The sequence below is a fragment of the Leopardus geoffroyi genome, chromosome D3 (assembly GCF_018350155.1).
Source record: "Leopardus geoffroyi isolate Oge1 chromosome D3, O.geoffroyi_Oge1_pat1.0, whole genome shotgun sequence".
Classification (NCBI taxonomy): domain Eukaryota; kingdom Metazoa; phylum Chordata; class Mammalia; order Carnivora; family Felidae; genus Leopardus; species Leopardus geoffroyi.
Window position 1 is genome coordinate 76859519 of NC_059339.1, and position 21264 is coordinate 76880782.

Consider the following 21264-nt stretch of genomic DNA (forward strand, 5'->3'; position numbering starts at 1 on the left):
CCTTGTCTTTTGACCGCTCTGTCTGCTCACCTTGACAACCATTGTGTGCCTATAACCTTGTCCCCGGAGATGCTTCCGAGCCTGATCGCTGTCTGTGCGCCGCCGTCCCCATTCCTGCGCATTCTCACCCCCTCTCTCCTGTAACTGTTCTCAGCGGGTCCCCTGATCGTTACCCACCTACTGTGTCCTGTGAGCCGACCTCAACCTGACGTCATCTTGGTATTTCCAGTGCTCAGCATGCAGCGGAGGTCTCCTAAATGCTAAGCAAGCAGATGAATGAATAGCGCTAACCTAGTTTTCTCTAGTTTCTTTCTTTTCTTTTCTTTTCTTTAGTTAATAATGTTATCAGTAACAGAAACTCCAAGTGTGAGAAAACAGAATAAATTGCTATGACTTCCTTTTTTAAGCGGGACCTATTTAAGGGTCTTAACTGCCGATTTCAAAGGGCAAACACATGGATCATCATCCTGGAACTGTCTTCCTTTCATTTTTAACACATGAAGGAAGGAGAAGAAATAAGGAACCCAGAAAGACTTAATCTTGTGTGTCGACTGAAAAAAAAAAAAATTACATCCACTTATAGAAAACCATATGACTAACTTAAATAACACAGTTCAGAAGACATTAGTTATGCCAGAGTTAGAAAGAGATGCACTGGGAAAGCTTCCTTGGTTACAGTAAATTGGAACTGTTTCCACCTAATAAACAAAAACCAAACACAAGACGTTTGGATTTTTAAGTAGTCTTCTAACAAACGTTCTGATTATCATTATAGTTCATATCAATTATTCATTAAAAACAATTCTCAGGGGCGCCTGGGTGGCGCAGTCGGTTAAGCGTCCGACTTCAGCCAGGTCACGATCTCGCGGTCCGTGAGTTCGAGCCCCGCGTCAGGCTCTGGGCTGATGGCTCGGAGCCTGGAGCCTGTTTCCGATTCTGTGTCTCCCTCTCTCTCTGCCCCTCCCCCGTTCATGCTCTGTCTCTCTCTGTCCCAAAAATAAATAAACGTTGAAAAAAAAAAAATTTATAAAAAAAAAAAAAAAAAAACAATTCTCAGACCTCCTCTAATGCGGTAGATTCTTCTGACTTTGGGACTGCATCAGGTGGAGTAACACAGTAATGAAAACAGACTCACAAGATGAGAGGGAGAATGATCAGGTGCCCTGTTTGTTGAACGACTGCCTTCCCCTTTCAGAGTGCTAACCTGATTAACAGGGAACTCGTGTTCTCTATTTTGCATTCTGGGAAGAAATTTAGAGGGAATTAAGCAGCCACGTATTGGTCACATCCCTCATTTCCAGTCCCTCCCCTAGCCCTGTTCATTTCAACTCCGAAATACTTCTCAGATCCGTCTGTCCTCCCTTCCCGTCACACCAACACCCACGTCTAAGCTACCGTCTCGTCTCGTAGACTCCTAGCTGGGCGTTTCTCTCCAGCGTGGCCTCCTATACTGGCAGACTGGTCTTTTTGGGATGGACCAATCGTCATGTCATTCCTCTGCCAGAAAGATAAAGATCCAGCTCTTTGATTGGCCCCATGAGGGTCCTGCGTGGCCTTGCCCCATTTTCTCTGTCTTCAGATGGCATTTTGCATCACAGAGCTGTCCCTCATGCCCTCTGGGTCTGGTCTCCTTGGACTTCTTGAGCACACCAGGTCCCTTCTCGCCTCAGGACCTTTGCTCATGGTGTTGCATCTTTTGGGAACATACAGCCTCCTACCTGCAGCTCAAACCTCCCTTCCTCAAGGGAATCGATCCTGACCCCCGGCCATAATCCTTCAGAGTATGTCCCTGTCTCCCACTGGCACGTAGCACGGATGTCTGTGAGTTTATCTGTATGATTCGGTGGCGGCTTTGAGTGCAGCCTGGTGGCAGCACTGGGTGTACGTTTTGCTCACCACTGTGTACTCACCCGCGCAGCGTCTGGTGCTGAGCGGATGCTCCAAACAGCGACTGAACCAGCATGGGCCTCCACCAACGTGCAAGCCTCTCCCCTCTTCCGGCCCTCTGCAAAACTGGGCACCACTCGTCGCCATTTATTGGAACCCAAGAGGAAGCTCATGCCTCCCTTGTGCCAAAACACAATACTCTCTTCAACGGCGAGAAGTTACCACCCAAGCGGAGTGCACACGCGGCGGGCCATCCTCGGTGCCATTCGCCGTGTTTTCCTTCCACAACTGGAAACATCGGGCCGCAAAGCTGGGTGGCAGCCGTCGTTTCATGGAAAGAAACTGCAGCTGCTGTCGTTACTGTGCACTCTTTTCACCCTGGCTGGCGAGAATTTGGAGCCGCTGGTTTCTGGGGCCTCCTACGAATGTTGCCACTGAACAAATTTCAGTTCTTGGGCAGTCCTCCTGTGCCAAGCAGGAAGAATAAACCATGCACTTCTGCACACAGGTGCACCCATACCCCGCAGGAGCGGTCACTTTTTCAGAGCTGCAACAAGTAGCAATTCTTCATCACCTGCTCAGCAAATTAGCATCTGATCCGGTTGTTTTGCAGAGGCGCTGGAAGGGTGGACTCTTACAAAGCCGTGCAGGAGGGAGGGGAACAGAATGGGCAGCAGCCTGCAGGAAAATTCTTCAGGGCCAGACGTACGTTAGGTGTGCATTCTCAACTGAAGGGATAACACCCCGGAGGGGGTAAAATCTAGTTCTTAGGGAACAAGAGAGTCTCAGCCATCACAGTGGTTTGTGGCCCTGCTCCCAAAAGGCCACACAGTATATACCACAGGTATACTGTGAATCTGTTTATTAAGATTTAATGGGAAGAAAGGGGCAGGGAGGGGGTCTCAAGGGGCTCTTCAGGGGTCGAGCGTGAAAAAAAGGCTGAGAAAGTAGTCAAGAGCACATTTAGTCCCTGCCCCCCTGGAGCCACCATGTCTGAACTTAGTGTGAAGTGGGGGGAGCTCCGGGAACAGAGCAGCTCAAGACGCTGGTTAGACGTGTATGGGCAGAGATGGAGGCTGGCCCGAGAAATCTGTGGGCAGAAGGTCAGGCAGGTGCCACCCTCAGGGTGTGGGCTTCGCAGTCAGATGGACTTAGGCTTGACCCTGTCTCTCTCCACTTCCTGCGGAGTCACCTGCTCGGTGAGAAAATGAAGGCGATGGCACGTGTCTCATTGGCATGGTTTAGTGATATCCCCTGTGGCGAGCCTAACGCTGTGCCTGGACCACAGGAAGCCAACTGTGTCTGGCCCTTGGAAGCCGGTTTAAAAAGTGGAATTGTAACAGCAGCCCCTACTACCCACTAAAATGCTGTCTGTGAGGAGCTCAAGCAGGACGGAGATTGAACACCGAAAGCCTGGGCTCAGACACCGGTTGCCAGGCTCTGGGAGCAAGACCCGAAAACCACCCTCACTGCCTCCCAGAGACACCCGCCCTCAGAATCGACCACAAGAGGCTCCTGGGTGGCTCCGTCGGTTGAGCATCTGACTCTGGCTCAGGTTGTAATCTCATGGTTCCTGGGTTCAAGCCCCACGTTGGGCTCTATGCTGACAGCTCAGAGCTTGGAGCCTACTTTGAATTCTGCGTGTTTATCTCTCTCTCCCCCTCTCCACCTCTCTCTCTCCCCCTCTCCACCTCTCTCTCTCCCCCTCTCCACCTCTCTCTCTCCTTCCTTCCCTCACCTCCCCCCCAAAAAATAAAGTAACAAAATTAAAAAGAAAGAATTCACCACGAAACCAGACAGCTGCCCACAGATTCACTGCTTGCTTGACCTCCTTACTTAGCACAGACAGCATGATCCCTCTCTTTTTTTCCCTTTGCACAACAATTATATTCATTTATCTGATTATAAAATAGTAATTTAAGTAGTAAACATCAAACCGTTACAATAACTATATGTAAAAATCACCCATAGTTCCTCTCACCTGGAGAAGGTTCATGATTAAAATTTTGATGTTCTTCCAGAATTATTCTTTGTAAGCACATGCCCACAAGGTTTTTTATTTTTACACAATGGAATTGTACGATGCATACATACGCTTTGAATATATCCCAGATACCTTTCCATGTCAGGAGATGTCGATGTATTCCATTAAAGTGGCTACCCTGAATTCCATTTCCTAGACCGTGCATTTTTTAACCAGGCCCCATCGCTAGGCGTGCAGGCTATTTCATTATTTTGCTGTACAGGCAGCATAATGATCATAATCTGGGGAGTATGCATCTTGTACATTTGACCAATTTTTTCCCCATGGTATAAATTCTAAAAGTATTATGACAGGGAATGCTGTGCCCATTAAAATTGATGCCTGTTGCTAAATGATCTTCCCAAAAGGTTGAAGTAATTAGACTCCCACCGGCAGGGTGGGGAAGAACTGTTTCTCTCCCGTCAGCCCTGCTGGCTGGCTGCTCTTTTTCCTCACTACGTGTTCCTTTTGGAGGCCCCAGAGGTGTTTTTCTCCTCTTCATTCCCCGTTCTCTCTCCCTGTGGTTGATCTTCTCATTCTAGGACTCTCTGGAAACTGCAGCCCCCGGAAAAAAATTCTACCTTAGTGTTGCCGAACTGTGCGTAAGACCTCTCAGTCCCAAGAACTGGGCTCGGATGTATTGACTTGCTTGGTGTGAATGTGATGGGGAGACTCCGTCACTGAAAGGGAACAGCAGTGCAGTCTTCGAGGAGGAATAAATGGAGAAAAGAAAAGCCATCGGGGGCTTATTAAAAAATACAGCAGGATAAATGAATACTGTCCACAAACCACTGGAGAGCGGTCAAAGAACTGAAAAGGTTGTCTAATACGAAACGTACCCATCTCAACCCCACGCATAACCGTCCACCATCCTCGAGGATTGCCGTGGCACTTACGGGACAGGGGCAGACAACTGCAGGGAGAACCAGGAGACGGGACCACGGCCGTGGAGAAGGGCAAAGTGGGAAGTAAGGAAGAGCTTGAAGAAAACTTAAAACTTCAGTAACAATTAAAATCCACATCGCGGACAATAAAGAGCTGAAGTAACATCATAGAAAATGGAGTTCAGTCATGTGATAGAGACACCAGATCCCTCCCTGAAGAAAGAGAAGTAGAAAAAAAGAGGAAAATGGATGACCAACGTGCTTTGACTGAAAAAGCTATCTCATCATGACCGAGAGCAGTAATCAAGTGCATAATCCAGAGAACAAGGTCTGAGTTTTGGGGCCAGAGAGGCTCAGTCTGTCCCCGGGTGTGTGTGGCCTGGAGGTGAGGCCTCACTGATGGTGGACCTCCGCCAAAGCAGAAGATTTCATTACAGATTGGAATCTATCCCTTGTGATGGATGTGACCTGGAAACTTAACTCTGGAAAACCCTTTCCGCAGGCTTGGCTCATTCTCAGAAATAGCCAGTTCTGCATGGAGGGGGGAAAGGCAGAAAGGGATCCCAGCAAAACATCAATGTAGCTGTCGTTGAATATGGGACTTGGGGGTGGTATTTTTTTTCCTCCCCCCCCCCTAAAATTTTTATAAGAGTAAGCATTTTATTTATAAAATAGTAAGTCCCCTCCTCCCTTGGTTTCTGCTAGTCATTGCTTTATACACCATGATGTTGAGTTAGGGCCGGCATGAAGTGCAGAAAAGGCCACGCTTGCTTTCAGCCGCTTTGCTTTAAAATCCTGGGTGGCCTTGCGGGAGGGAGCCTGCCCAGGCAGTGGGCGAGGATGTGTCTGGATGCACACAGAAGGCCGAGGCCTCTCAGAACAGCAGGGAAATCCATCCCTCAACCTTGCTTCTGAAGCTGCTTTTATTTTTTTAAGGCCCTGTGCTTTGCCTTTTTGAAAGAAACTCCATGCGTCTTTTCTTACGATGATAAAATCGAATTCTCAGAAACAAAGTGCATTCGAACTTGGATCTCTGTAGTCTTGATAAGCGTACCCTGTCATTTCTGCTAAATGTAACTAATTAATTTCCTGATCAATGAATGATAGCAGATGAAAAATGTCGCTCTTCTCCATTGTTGGTCATGTACGAGAACAATTAAAACTCATAAATAACCGCAAAAGAATTCACCTTTGATGATAACATCTTTAAATGTGTAACATCTCAACAATATAAAAGCCTCATTAGATAATCTCTTGTACACAGAGCCCACTTGCTGGGAAATGTTTCCAAATGAATTTTGCTTATCTTCTTTTATAGTAAGACGTTATTAGTAATGTGCAGAATAATTTCACGATGGTGATCATTGTTATATCTTTTTAATTACAGACCTATCAAGTGGATCTGAAGCCCAATGGGTCAGAAATAATGGTAACAAATGAAAACAAAAGGGAATATATTGAGTACGTATACACATATTTACAGTCTCTTCTTTTTATTAAATTGAATGGCATATTTGGTTCGTGTCCCTTGCCAAAACAGCTCATGCGTGTTGGGGACATACTTTTCAACAATATGAGTTCCCTTCTGGCTTGGGCTAATGGGAAGTCAAATTATAGGGTGGAAAGTTTGACGTGTATCATGACTTCAGTGAGCTGCCTTGTATAAAGGAGTCACAAAAGGAGAAAAAAGTATACGGTATTGAGTAATACGGCAGACACGCTATGGGAGTACGTGGGTATGTGGTCTAACATTGAGATTTGCAGTGATGAACCGTGGTGTCAACAGCCAGTGGGGTAAAATGAGGAACAACCAGAAATAAAATATTGCATCTCTCTCGACCTCATTTCCATAATAAAAATGTAAGAACATAGTTAAAATGGGTAGGAAAATTCATATGTGCAAACATAATGAATCGTTTCTGATAGCTATAATTTTCTTAACCTAATCTCAGCCTCAGTTGGTGGCACCCAGTGTTCAGTCCTTTGGAAATCCAACTGTTAAGTCATCCTAGGGCATTTCTGCCCGTCAGAAGGCCTTTGTCTGTTGGGCACGTTACATTTCCCTCTTTGGTGCACGTGTCTGTCTCAGGCACACAAGTCCGGGATCCTCCTTGCTGGCCCCAGAGCAGGGAAGAGGGTCAGTGCAGCCGACCGGTGTTTGGTTCCCGGGTCCTAGTTTCTGGTTCTTGCCGGTTGCAGCCGTGGCCTGAGCCCCGTACCTGCATTCAGGACTCCATTACGTCAAGCCGGTTCCCTCCTCTCTTCTCAGCGTAATTGTCGGTCAGAGGACTTGAACTTGGAGAATTGGTCAAGAGTCTTGGCATCTTTTAGCGTCCTCTACAAAGAAAAACCTGTCCTTCCTAATTAGCAAGAAACGGAGAGTGTCGGAGCCTCTGCCTAGACACCCTGACAGACCATGCACTATTAAGTAGCAGACTTCTCCCCTCACAAGCTAAAAGCTTGCTGCGCTTAATTTAAAAAAACAAAAAACAAACAAACAAAAAAACTAGAAGTAAGATACTCCAGTCCTTACCTGTTCACATTAATTGGCACACTTATTCCGAACTCGAACAGTCTCAGGCAGGGTGACACCTTGGCGGATGCCATTGTCTTCATTTGAAGGTACAGGCTTTGAATGGGTTTTTTAGAACACTGCCCTGAAGGGGATTGGGGTCAGATGTCTGAGGGTGTGGACATTGTCATGCATGTTGTACATCATCCTTTGCAGTTCTTTTTAAGTTTCAAATTTGGTGGGAAAAGACAGGATGGTTAAAATCTCCACCTGCCCCCTGACACATGGGTTCCCCCAGTGCACGAAGGCTCTCGGGCTGATGCGTACAGCAGGTGCGGGGAAGCCTGATGTGGCCAAGCAGTGGCTGTGTAGTGGGGCTGGGCCTCGACGGCCCAGGGTTGCCAGGGTACCATCTGGTAGGGGAGAGCCTTTCCGATAAGGTCCTCGTGCTATTTCCAGGACTTGAGCCAGAATCTAAAGTGGATTCTCCTAACAGTAAATTCTGCTGTGCACTAAACATTGTCACAGAGAAGATGGTTTCAGCGGATTTCTGTTATTTAAGGAGGTCTTATCATTAAGCCTCCAAATTTTGGTATTAAAGGGTTAGTGTAAATCATTTTGCTGGTACGTTATGTGTCGTTGAAAACCAGTACACTGGCTAGTGCTTCCAGAATGAACTGTCTCACGAGGTATGTTGTACTGAGTACTCCCTTTTAAAAACATAACGTACATGTTGGGGCGCCTGGGTGACCCAGTCGGTTAAGCTTCCGACTTTGGCTCAGGTCATGATCTCGAGGTTCGTGAGTTCGAGTCCCACGTCGGGCCCTGTGCTGACAGTGTGGAGCCTGTGTGGGATTCCCTCTCTCTCTGCCCCCGCTCACTTGCATGCACACGTGCACTCTCTCTCTCCCTCTCTCAAAATAAAAAAATAAAATGAACATATATGTACATGCTTATGTATACGTGGATGTGTGTATATGTGAGTTCACGTGTGTATACGTGTACCATGAGCATATACATCCATACTCCACAGCCTTTTTTATCCCTCTTCTCCACATAGTCGCATTTATACGCAACTTTGGTAAACTAAGGCTTGGTTGGAGGGAATAAATTACTTTTGAAATGCTCAGGCTTTAGGTTTCCCATACGTGTTCCAGTCACCCTTGAAAGAATTAATGCATCAACTGCGCCACAGCTCTAGACCCTCCCGTTTGCCCGCCATCGAGGGGGTTTCTCCACTTTCCCCTCCCCCAGTGAGAAGGGGTGAAGAAACGAATGTGTGCCCGTGGTGACGAGGGTGGATGCAAATTGTCCCATTTCTCCTGCAGCTTAGTCATCCAGTGGAGGTTTGTGAACAGGGTCCAGAAGCAAATGAACGCCTTCTTGGAGGTAAGTCTTGCACCGTCAATCGTCACCTGAGAGAGGATGGTTGTCCTCCGTGGGGTGGCGCAGGGGCACTGTTTGCACACCGCAAGATGGCGAGGGAGTGGGGATGCGCGGCAGAAAGGTCAGGCCTGCGCGGCTCACCCCGTGGGCCACCCTTTCTTTTCATGGATGTCCTCCTGTCCTGCTTCTGCCCGAATTCCTCACAGACTTCCACCCAGGCACACGTAAAACACCTTCACTTAGGCTGGGTTTCTATCTTAACACCAAGCCGTCTTGGGCCAGCGTTCACCCTGTTAGAGGGTGAAGCAGGCACTCCTCAGATCCAAATCCGCCATGTCAGCGGTGCTCCCGAGCCCCTAGCGGAGGGTGGGGGGGGTTCATCGTTTTTTTTTTTTTAAAAATGGTTCACTTGGACCAAAAGCAAAATTCCTTTTTAAGCCTTGATAACAGCTTTAGTAAAGAGAACATGAGAACGCGCCCCAGGTGCACACTGAACCAGTGCGGACTCCTTAGGCGATGCCCTCCTTGGCTTGCCCCAGCTCGGTCACCTACAGCAGCAAGTAGACCCCTAGGCCACTCACAAAATCCAGGGACTTGCGGCATAAAAGGGTGAGTTAGATGTACAAGAGGACAGCGAGTTTCGTGCTTTCTTTACGTCAGAGACCCAGGAGGCAGGTTCCTGGCCCGGCCCCAAGGGATCCCACTTCCAGGAACCAGGTGCTGCCCACGAGACCCGGGAGCAGGGAGCAGGCCGCTCTGGAGCTCTCCAGGGGTCGGTGCGAACCGGGAGCCAGAGCTGAGTCTCTGTGCTCCTCTCTCCTGTCCCGGATCACATCACCCTCTCTTGTATTGCCCCTCTGTGCCTTCCGTACCTTATTTTGAAACATGTTCTCTCGCACGTCTGTGGCTCGGGTGTTTTAGGACACATTGACTCATCGCTCCGTCATAGATGGCGTCTGGAATTCGCCTGCCTCCAGTAACCCATATTTTCCAGGGGTTTCTGAGATTACTCAAATATCCGAACCCTCTAGGTCCTCCTGCTTTTCAAGACGTTTCTATTGTGACTGTGCTGTTTGTGTCGGAACTACAGTCACCGGATACTATCGCTGACACACAAATCACCAGCGAAGAATATGTTTTTCCTGGCTGCTTTGTTTTTTCTGTGAGATTTGTCTCTTTCAAGGAAAAAGGTGTTGACAGTGATTTTTTTTTCTTTCAGGGATTCACAGAACTGCTTCCTATTGATTTGATTAAAATTTTTGATGAAAATGAGCTGGAGGTTTGTGTTTTAAACGTTTTCTGTAAAGTAGGTATTTTTAAAGTGGTCCTCACTACCTCACCAATGAGATGTTATTTCCTGGTCCGCAAGGTCTTAGGGAGTGAGCTTAGATGGATTGCACTGTATGTCTCTCACGGGGTGTGTTTGTCGACCTTAGAGGAGAGAGTAGCAAAAGCAGTCCCTTGTCGCTTCCTCACCCAGGAGAGGGCAGTTCTGGGACACACGGGACAAGTAGAGGCCTGCCGAGCTGAGTTGGGTTCATGGCCAGGTGTACAGGGTAAGGAAAATTGCTGTCGAGGGAGTCAAGGCTGAGACGGCCCATTGGCTGGGCCTCCTGCCCACACAGGGGTAGCTGAACTGGGCCTTGGCCAGGATGCGAGCGCCAGGGGCTGTGGAACAGTGTCTCTGTGGACTCGACATGGTGCACGTTGAGTAAGGGAGAACTTTGGGAGACACCAAGGCAGTAGCAGGAGGCCATTTGCACAGGATTGTTTCAGTTTCTTTGTGTTGACCTAGGTGAGAACTAGGAATCTCTCACCCTTCGTTCTGCCCAGAGCAATAGAAGGAGGAAGACTGTCTGCTGAGAACGGTGTCCCCCGTCTGTCCAGGCCACCACATCCAGCGAAGCATTTCTCATCGACTAGCCTTGTGTTCTTTTATCTTGAAATAGAAACTTCAAGGCCGATGATGTTGAGTCATATGTCGTAATCCCCTCATTTTGTAGGTGGGGAAACTGAGGCAAGGAGCAATTCATGACCTCCCACATTTACCCAACAAGGTTTGGGCACGGTCACGCCTAGGATCCATTCTCAGGCGTCTGGTTTAGTTCTCCTTCCGTTTTTCTTTGGTGCCTCTGCAGGAGCGTCGTGTGCTCTTGTGCCCAGGAATCCTTCCTGCTGGGGGGGTCGGGTAGTAAGACGAGCCCTAAGCCCCGGTCACTGCCCCGGTCACTACCTTAGGACAGGTCCGCATGCACACAGCTCTGGTCAGCAAGCCGGCTGAGCGGGGCTCTGGCTGCCATAAAGCACTAATTCTCCTGTGGGTTGGGAGACATTTCAGATATCGAGACACATAACCTCTCCGAAGGGAAAACGGCTGGAGTAATGAGCAGCTGTAAACGGAGCCCGAGAAAATCTGAACACCCAGCTCAGATTAGAGGGGTGGGCAAGAGACAGACGTGGAGTGGCATTTGCACCGTGAGTGGCTGTGGCCTGAACACACGTTAGAACTGGGTCCCCCTCCTTGCCCACGCTGCCTCTTACCTGAGGTGGAGGAGAATGTTGTCCCCGTCACCTGTTTTTAAGAGCTCCTGGCGTACCGTACTGCTTTACCCATGACAAAGTGCTGGTGTTGAGAAAAGGCCATTCCTCCGTGGGTGATTTCTTGGGCCTTCACATGTGCCCGTTCACATCTGGTCCTTCTCTCTCCTAGTTGCTGATGTGCGGCCTTGGCGACGTGGACGTGAACGACTGGAGACAACATTCTATCTATAAGAATGGTTATTGCCCAAACCACCCTGTCATTCAGTGGTTCTGGAAGGTAAGGCCGTGGCTGCTGGGGCGGTCCCTCTCCCCAGCCTGGCTTGGGCCTGAGGGCTCTGTGCTGCCTTCCCGTGGTCCTGCTTCTGCAACCCAAGACTCTGTTGGCACTTGGGCCACTGGGGGGAGAAAGCAGCCCTTCCTGCTGTGTTTCCATCACTCTGGTGAGCAGTTATCCTGCACACGGTCCATCCTCCTCGAAGCACTTTGTCCTTCTTGACCGCCTGACTGAAGCGGCTTTATGTGAGGAACCCACTGAGTACAATGAAGTCGGTAATCGGATTCGAGGGTCAGAACGGGTCCACCAAAGTATAAATGAGAATGGGAAGCTTCTCGGGGCAAAGCATGCTTTGAGATTGTGCCAAGATGCCATTTTTGGTTAAAAAATCATTTTCCCCTTTCTTGGTTAATTCCAACAAATATTTTGATATTTTATATCCTTCAGTCAAGGATGCAAATGAAATTTGATGTACTATCTTAGGGCCAACGTTTGCTTTTTGTTTAGCTGAGGAGAGAAGCGAAATAGGAGTGAGTTAAGTCCAGGCAAGAGACCATAAACTGCCTTCTAAAGAAGAGTTTCGGGGGGGGAAAGCTTGTTTACTTACTTCCAGAAATAAGAAATCCCAAAACTTGTTTTAATTTCATGATCCCTGGGATCATGACCTGAGCCTAAACCAGACTCGTGACCTGAGTCAGACGCTCAACCAACTGAAGAGAGAGAAAAATTTAAAAGCAGGATCTTCAAAGCCCAGTCCACCTGTCTACACAATTCTTGTCATAATTCAGATGCGTAGCGTACCCGGGTTTTTCTAGAGGCCTGACCTGGCCTCTGCTGTCCTTTCTTTTTCTAAAATGTTACCTTTAGAGGATTTGTCTGGGCCTGAAATCTCCCCTCCTAACCTGGCCTCCTGATGTTGGCGCTTCTCGAACACTGGGGGTGTATGATCGGCCCGCAGGGGGGCCGGCACGCCTCGCCCACGGAAGCGTGAGCTCCGTGCCACCAAAGAGTTTGCTTTGTATTTCATTTATTTTGACCTGTCGGCAGAAGAAGAAAGAGACGTTGCGATCTCTCGTTCTCTGAGATCACACAGGCGGTACTCTGGGGCCCATAAAAAACAGACTCTGTTTTCAGTCAGCGGTCTCGGTCTTCCGCTGCAGTATTTATGACTGCGTCTGGCCTGTCTGGGTTACCGCGGCGCAGGCCGGGTGCCCCACGCCGTGTAACGACCTTGTGCCTCCGTTCCAGGCCGTGCTGCTCATGGACGCGGAGAAGCGGATCCGGCTACTGCAGTTTGTCACGGGGACGTCGCGAGTACCCATGAATGGGTTCGCCGAACTTTATGGTGAGCGGGGCACCGACGGGTTCAGTTCTCCTCCTGGGACTTTGCAGCCAGGCTTCCGCGGCGGCCCCGCACGGCTCTGCCTCCCAGAGTGTGTCACCCGTAGGTCCCGTCAAAGGACTCGTGGGGAGAGGGCTTTGGGTTTAGTACAGAAAAGAGTTGGTCTGTCTGTGTTGTTTTTTTTTTTTTTTTTTTTTTTAAGCTTATTTTGAGAGAGAGACTGAGCGTGCAAGTGGGGGAGGGGCAGAGAGAGAGAGAGAGAGAGACAGAGACAGAGAGAGAGAATCCCAAGTAGGCTCCATGCCATCAGTGCAGGGCTCGATTCCATGACTGAGATCATGACCTGAGTCAAAAATCAAGGGTCAGACGCTCAACTGAGCCACCCAGGCGCCCCATTTTTCTCTCTCTCTCGTTTCGTATCTTGAAGGACTGCTTACCTCCAGGAGACAGAATCCCTTGGAGCTTACTATATAGATGTTAGGAAATCACTCTTTCTGCTCTGCTTTAAGGTTGGAGTTCACCACCCCCCCCCCCCCCCCCCAAAATGCCTTAAGTGTAAGCTTTCCAGGCTCCGCTGAAAGGCTGCAGCCAGCTGCACTGGGGCTGGCTGTGAAACTTGGTGCCCCTCCATTCTGAAGGAGGTGCAGGGTCTGTGTGAGGCTGTGCAGGCCCCTGTATCTCCCGACAGCAGGGCTTCAGTGCTGCCCGGAGCCAGGACGGTGTTTCCGTCTCCTGCACGACGCTCGCCCACCTCCTTCCCTTTCCTTCAGGCCCCACCGCAGCTTTGCTCTCCCACCTTGAGCACGCTTAGCATTTATTTCTCTTTTTTCGCCTAGGTTCCAATGGTCCTCAGCTGTTTACAATAGAGCAATGGGGGAGTCCTGAAAAACTGCCCAGAGCTCACACGTGGTGAGTGACAAAAACACCCAGTTGTCCACAAATCGTGTTTGAAACGCTTAGGTGGGGCCGATGCAGGGCTGGAGGTTGCAGAATGCCATGTTGCCTGTCCACGGATAGCGGACAAAGTGTAGATTCTAGAATAATGGCTGGTAAAGCTCAAACCATGGTCTGAACGGAGCCGGTGTGTTTGGCTCATAAAGGGTTAACTGCTCCCCACGCGGGGGGGCGGGTTTCCTCCTCCAATCCCCACCCTCCTGCGGGTACCTCTGTCCCCAGGCCCCACCACCCCATGCTGGAGGGCGTTCCTTCTCCAATCCACACCCCCAAGCTGGTGGGCGACGCCCCCAGACCCCATCCTTCCTCAGTACTCCAGAAGTACGGATCGCACCTTGCACCGTGTATTCACCGTACAAGGTCATGGCTGTTCTCAGACCCCACTGACAGACTGGGTTTTTACTGCAACCTGAAGATGGCTTTTATTCCCAGAACTTGGGCTAAAATTCCCTGGAGAAACACTGTTTTAGAAGACCTCTCATGGCCATCCGTACCTCGTAAGGCTCTGGAATTGAGCAACAGCACGACAGTGGCTGGTAGGCCGGAGAGGTCTGACAGAGGCCCGCGTCCCCCGGGGGTGGGAGCGAGGCAGCCCTCAGCCTCCAGGATGCAGGGGCCGGGAGGAGGGGACCCCGCCGTCTCCGAAGGGTGACACTTAGCAGCTCTCAGGGAGCTCTTGCTAAGCCAGGCGCGACGTTCCCGGCGTCGGCTTCGCCCACAGACTTCGTGTCTTGCGCTTAGGAAGCGGGTGGAGGTGGTCCCTCTGGAAACGGTGGGCCGCACAGCCCTGCTCTCCTCACCAGCAGGGGGCCTTCCAGAGCCAGGGGCTGCAGGGCGCCCGGGAATGCTTATCGTGGGGAAACGCCCCCCCCCCCCCGCCCTCTACGTGCCCACTAGGCGGCAGTTCTCCTGAAAGTGCGTTTGCGGAAAATCGGCCAAGGGAGGTTGTTCGATTCCCTTGCCTTTGCTGGAGAGAAAGCCTCCCCGCTTATACCAGTCATGGGACTCCGAATGCAGTGAACATGGTCCTTGCCCATCCGACCCTTGGAAGCAGGCTGACTCCACCTAAAGCTGGTGGCTCTCCAAAGCGGTGATTGCCGTGACCCTCTGCCTTTATTCTCGAGGGAGAATGCATTGGTGGTTTGGAGCTTGGATTCCAAACAGTGTCCGAGCCCAGTGTAGTTTTCTGGGTTATGATAGCCTGCGTCTGGAAGGCAGGCAGCATTGCGCTGAGCCCCGGGACCACTGGGATTGATGCAGAACTCCCCAGCTCACGGGCTGGTAAAGCTAGGTGGGAGTAAGGGCTGAACTACCGGCACAGCCGTCTTGTGTGGGCCAGGCGCTGGTGAATCTCGGTGGCGGCCAGCATCCCCATCAGCGGGACGCCGGCATCCCCATCAGCCGCCAGGATGCTGGCCCCAGGGTCACACAGCTCACAGACTCCCAGAGCACAGGATTGGAACTCAGCTCCACCAGAATCGGGATCTGCACACTAACCACGGCATTAGATCCGCTGCCTTTATCGCTGCAGTTCGCTTTCTTTGGAGACTCTCTGAAGAGAACCAAATACTCGAGCGCCCGGCCTGTGTCCCTCCGTGACCCTGTGGACAGACGTCTTTACTGTTGACCTTTTCTTCCGTTTCCGAGTCCGTGTGCTTGGATCACATCTGAAACATGGTGCTGCCCAGAGACGATCTCCGAACTCAGTGGTTCCCGGCATCGGCTGCACATTGGAACCTCTTAGAAGTTTTCAGAAAATCTGATGCCGGGGTCCTGCCCCCAGAGATTTGGACGTAATTGGCTTGGGGCGTAGCCTGAGCTGAGGGGTTTTCAGAACTCCCCGGGAGCCCCTGGCACACAGAGTGTGTAAAACCCCTGCCCTTCCCTAGGAAGGACGGAGGTCTGCCCACTGGAGGGAAGCAGCCCAGTGGGCTCTTAGCGGAGCCTCTTTGCCCCTGTGTGGGTCCCAGAAATCAAGTGACAGGCGTCGGCCTGCTGATGCTCAGACTCCCGCCTGGTGAAGAAGAGGGCAGGCTGCAGGCAGCACCGGTGGGCAGGGGTGGGCCTGTTTCTCTGGGTGGCTCTGCTCCCAGCCTGGCCCCCAGACTGCACTTGGCCGGCTGCCCACAGCAGCAGTGCCACCGTCCAGTTTAGCTATAGATAGGTCTGATTTCGTCCAGGTTTTGTGAAAATGTTAAATCGACCATTAAGCTTCAGAATAAAAACCCGATTTACCCGGAGAGCTCATAAACCTCTCAGATGAAATGACTGAAAGGGCTTCATTTCACTGTCCCATCAAAGGTCACTGCTTGGATATTTATACTTTTCAAAGACTCACAGACCCACCCACTCTTTGGAGACTAAAAATGACCTCAGGCAGCCCACACGTTTTCCACATGAGGAAGCGGGTCCCACCGAGAATATGGAGGCCACTCAGCTGGCTAGTGGCAGGTCAGAGCCAGCCAGGCTCCTGGCTCATCAGACACTTACCAGGCACTTACTGTGTTCCAGGCATTGTCCTGAGCACGTTAGATGCGTTAACTCCTATGACCATCACGATAATTGGAAGCAACGGTCATACACGACAGAAAGATGGTCACAGATCCTCGAGAACGCATCACTAGGCCCCGTAGGGATCGAGGCCCCGGACTGTGTAAGACCAACTGCGGATCAGACTAAAGTCAGCTTCTGTGACAGGCTGGGGTTTGGGGTTTTTTGTTTTGTTTTGTTTTGTTTTGTTTTCATTTTTTAAAAAATATTTATTTATTTTTGAGAGGGAGACAGAGTGTGAGCAGGGGAGGGGCAGCGAGAGAGGGAGGCACAGAATCCGAAAGAGCTTCAGTCTCCGAGCTGTCAGCACAGAGCCCGACACGGGGCCCAAACCCACGAACCGTGAGGTCATGACCTGAGCTGAAGTCAGACACTTAACCAACCGACGGATCCCCCCGGGCGCCTCTGTGACAGGCTGTTTCTAAGTGCAGTCTGCAAACGTGGAGCTCTGTGGTGACAGCTGGTAAGGTAACGTTTGAGACCATTACCAAACTGAAAACCCTTTTGGACTTCGTCTTCAGGATTCCTGGGTTTCTGAGAAGTCCAGTTTGAGAAGCCTCGTGTTGTCCTCTGCTGTAACTTTGGTGTTTAGCGACTTAAAAGTCTGAGTGCTCGGTGGGTCTTGTGAAACACGTTAAGGGTCTCTAAAGGGCCCACCGTGGATGTGTGTCTGCTTCTAATGGCTGCTGATAACTGTTAGTTTTTGAAACATAAGGACTCGTGCTGTTCATGTTTGGAATCATAGGTCAGTGCCAGGAGGGGGTTTTCAATGCTGGGGCGGCACAGTGGTCTGAGCCAGGTGTTGGAGCCAGCCTGGGGCACAGTCCTGGTTTTCCCACTTACTGCGTGACCTTGGCCAAGTTACCTAACCTCTCTGTGCCTCCGTTCCTCTTTTCTAGAATAGGGGTGATTGCTAGCATTCCCTGAGGTGGTAGACCAAGAGTACCTAGCAGTGGTGACTGCCGTGCTGCACAAACATTCACTCTTAGGGGCGCCTGGGTGGCTCAGTCGGTTAAGCGTCCGACTTCAGCCAGGTCACGATCTCGTGGTCCGGGAGTTCGAGCCCCGCGTCGGGCTCTGGGCTGATGGCTCAGAGCCTGGAGCCTGTTTCCGATTCTGTGTCTCCCTCTCTCTCTGCCCCTCCCCCGTTCATGCTCTGTCTCTCTCTCTGTCCCAAAAATAAATAAACGTTGAAAAAAATATTTTTTTTTTAAATAAAAAAAATAAAAAAAAATAAAACATTCACTCTTATTCCAACCGTCACTAGCCTTGGCAAGTGCATGTGGCCATTCTCATGACCGGTACGTGTCAGCAGGGCACCCGCATGGGTGTCGATTCTAACACCTTGTGCCCCATGCAGGCATTCAGTGAGAGGTGAGTGACAGAGAACCATGGTCGCCATCTTTGGGCGCTTGCTTGGTGCGAGGAACACCTTACATGCGTTCTGGTTTGACCTTCCTGGCATCCTGGGAGCAGTTTCCCCGTTTCACAGAAAAAGCAGACTGAGTAAGGTATTCAGAGTAAGGCATTCAGAGTAAAAGCATTCAGAGTAAGGTAACGCGCCCAAGGTCACATCACAGAGCCAGTATCTGAACCTGTTCTCATAGACGGGTGTGCCTCGTCGCCCACGGAGGCCACTGTTTGTCTGCAGGCTTCCCTGTCGCCGGGCTGAAGCCTCTAGATATTTGGAGGCTTGCTGTAAATGCGGCTTTCCACTCCAGATGTCGATTACTTGCTCGCCTTTGCTTTGAGCAGGCAGCTTAGCGTTGGAATTCTGGAGACGCCAGCCGCCTGGTTTCCTGGGAATGAGAGCTCGGGCCCCTTGACGTTTCCTCTCTGCTCCAGGACCTGAATCTAGAGAAACCATTACCCGCCTCAGAGGCCCGTGATGAAAACAACCTGAGTTACCACCAGGAAAAGCACTTAGCTTGGGAGCTAGCGCAGAATAAGAATAAGCGAAAGCATTCGAAATAGACTCAGCCTTGGTTTTGGTTCATCCCTAACATGTCAGTTCTTTGTGTTCGAGGGTTTGGAACTTGGCACGGATGTCAGTGACCCCAGAAAATTCCTTCCTCTCCCCCGTGGGTTCTGCAGCCTCTTTGGCGTGGACGATTTCATTGCTGGCCTTTTTTTTTTTTTTTTTTTTTTTTTTTTAAGTTTATTTATTTCTGAGAGAAAGCAAGCACAAGCAGGGAGGTGGGGGGCAGAGAGGGAGGGAGACACAGAATCCAAAGCAGGCTCCAGGCTCCGAGCCATCAGCACAGAGCACAACACGAGGCTCGAACCCACGAACTGTGAGATCATGACCTGAGCCGAAGTCCAACACTTAACCGACAGGCGCCCCCATTGCTGGCATTTACTGTTGATACTCAGAATTGTTGGTGTAGACCTCTGCACGCTCTTGCTCAGGTACCAGATGCCTCCTTAGGCGAACCTAGGAAATGCCGTTGTGACTGCAGGGCAAGAAGGATGCCTTTTTACCTGTTCTTTCTGTTACTTTTGCAGCTTTAATCGCCTTGACTTACCTCCGTATGAAACCTTCGAAGATTTACGAGAGAAACTTCTCATGGCCGTGGAAAACGCTCAAGGATTCGAGGGGGTGGATTAAGCTCCCCCCTCCTCGGGGTGGTTGTTCATCGAGCGAGTCCTGCTTGCACTTTTGCATTTGCCCAACACCCGACTTTGCAGAGACCGAGGCAGAAGAGCGGCCGCACACGGCGGCCTGGCTCCCGGGGCGGGGCCTCCACCCGCGACTTGCCCAGGTTCAGACGTGGGAGCCCGGTCCCAGGTCGCGTTCCTGCATTTTCCACCACGAATTATCAACTGGTTGATGTGTACACTAATAACATTTCAGGAGGACTTATTCTATTTATGTTGTGCCTCTGTAGGCAAAGCCCTTAATAAATATTTTACATACTTTATAATGACAATGAATGGGATTAATCACTCTACAGGTATAGTATTACAACTCATGTTTACTTTTTAAAATGATTTAGACCGATTTTCAGATTTTATTTCATTACAATTAAAGATGTCTCGTGTACTTGGAAAAGTGAGCATATTTTTTTTGTATTTGAATTTCATACCAGGTTTAATGTCAGTGACATTTTTATTTTTGAAGTACTTTGACACCCCCCCCCACTCCTTATGTTATTAGAATTGAAAGACTGTTGTTGTTGTTGTTTTGTTTGTTTTTTTTTTGTCCAGATACCTACGGACAAGTACTTTGAGAGAATTTAAAATATAACATTAGACATAATGCTACTTTTCTCCATACTCTGAGAGAATGGAAAACAAACTGGATATTACATTTTGTGTGTGTGTGCAAATTTAGCGTAATAGCTCCAGGCTGAGAGAATTGTAACCTAGCATGACAAATTTGGTGTTGACTTGAAGGAAGGAACCACACCATTATTCCTTAGAAGTAATTCCGTGTGCTAGAACACATTTGAGGCAGGGTCGGACTATCCTTTCTCATTAGAGAAATTACTTAACCCTCCATGATGCTGTACAGCCATTCTTTTATTACCTTTTCCACACTCTTTGCTGTTTGTCGTAGAGACATTTGAATGGGCCTCGACACTCGCTTGATTTGAAACCGTGGAAACCAGATCTGTGTCGCGTCCCGTTTGTACGAGTTTGCTAGCGGTAGCTAAATAACCCGTTTTTGTTCTAACTGCACCAGTTCCGAAGGCACTTTATGTTCTCCCTGGGGGTCCTATCTGGTTTCGTTGATGGGTTGTTGTTGTTTGTAAATCACAGACATTAAATGTGATGATGATTTCTTCTCCCTGCACACATCTCTCTGGTGCAATATCTATCAATTGTGAAACTGGCTGCTGGTGTATAAAACCTGGATGTAAAGCTGAGCCTACACACCTGTCCTCACCAATTGTTTTGTGATTTCTACTCAACTACCGAGATTAATTTAATGCACACTCCGCCTAACCGGGTTTTGTCACCTAGGACATGTTGCATGCTTCAATACTGTGTACCGCCCGAGTTGTGTCTGTTCTGTGCTGGATTAAAAGTGAGCAGGAACTCTCTGACTTGACCCCTGCGGTCGCGCTGCGAAGCTGGCGGTGCCCAGGGGGAGGGTTCCGCGCCGTCAGGATCCTTTGGCACTTGTGAGCGTTCGTTGCGGGATTCTGTGGTGTTTTGAGAGAAAGCCTGAGGCAGCGTGGCAGTTCAGCCCTGCTGTCCTTTTAACCTGTGTTGTTCTAAACCCCGTCGCGAGTGGGGGGACTCTAGAGATGTGATCCCTTGCCACTCGTAGATAAAGACAGAAAATTGTGGTTTCAGGGCCTCCCCGTTTGTTATGGAAGAAGGACCTTTTGGTGTAAGAAATTCATTGTTCCGCAGCTCCAGGTGGTTGGTGAGAAACCAGGAACGTTTGTGGTTATATAAATGAACTGCCTATAGAGGTGCAGAGGTCAGAGGTGTCTGAGAGAAGAAGGATTTCTGCGGAGCTGAGGGTTGGCTCCCCTTTCCTATTGATTTAAAAATACCCAACAGTGATCAGAGAGCTTAGATGTCGAGTAATCAGAAAAAACAACATTGCTTATTATTTTTATCTACTTGTGGGATTTTTTTCCCCCTTCAGTCAATATAACCAGTGTCCCATGGCAAAAAAAAAAAACCCTTTGTGTAACCCCTCACTGTCCAGAGGGCTTTCTTGTTAGGCTCACGCCAAAGCCAGTGCTTGGATGGATTCTGAGAGTGATCATGTCATTATAGGGGAGAAAGCCTACGATTCTAGTTGAAGAACTGGCATTCTGTCATTTTGCAAACTGTATACTCAAAAAAATCAGAATATTGGGGCGCCTGGGTGGCGCAGTCGGTTAAGCGTCCGACTTCAGCCAGGTCACGATCTCGCGGTCCGTGAGTTCGAGCCCCACGTCAGGCTCTGGG

General features: G+C 49.8%; 1 protein-coding gene across 14 annotated transcripts in view; it reads left to right on the top strand.

Moving 5' to 3' along the window:
- The window catches only part of NEDD4L (NEDD4 like E3 ubiquitin protein ligase), a 343481-nt gene extending 323332 nt beyond the window's left edge, over positions 1-20149 (top strand). For all 14 annotated transcript variants that reach the window (XM_045457835.1, XM_045457832.1, XM_045457833.1 and 11 more), the window contains 7 exons: positions 6182-6255; positions 8635-8695; positions 9912-9971; positions 11403-11510; positions 12756-12852; positions 13686-13758; positions 18859-20149. In XM_045457835.1, the coding sequence (XP_045313791.1) occupies positions 6182-6255; positions 8635-8695; positions 9912-9971; positions 11403-11510; positions 12756-12852; positions 13686-13758; positions 18859-18961 (576 nt within the window). In that variant the 3' untranslated portion in view covers positions 18962-20149. The remainder of the gene's footprint in view (positions 1-6181; positions 6256-8634; positions 8696-9911; positions 9972-11402; positions 11511-12755; positions 12853-13685; positions 13759-18858) is intronic.
- The last annotated feature ends 1115 nt before the right edge of the window (positions 20150-21264 follow it).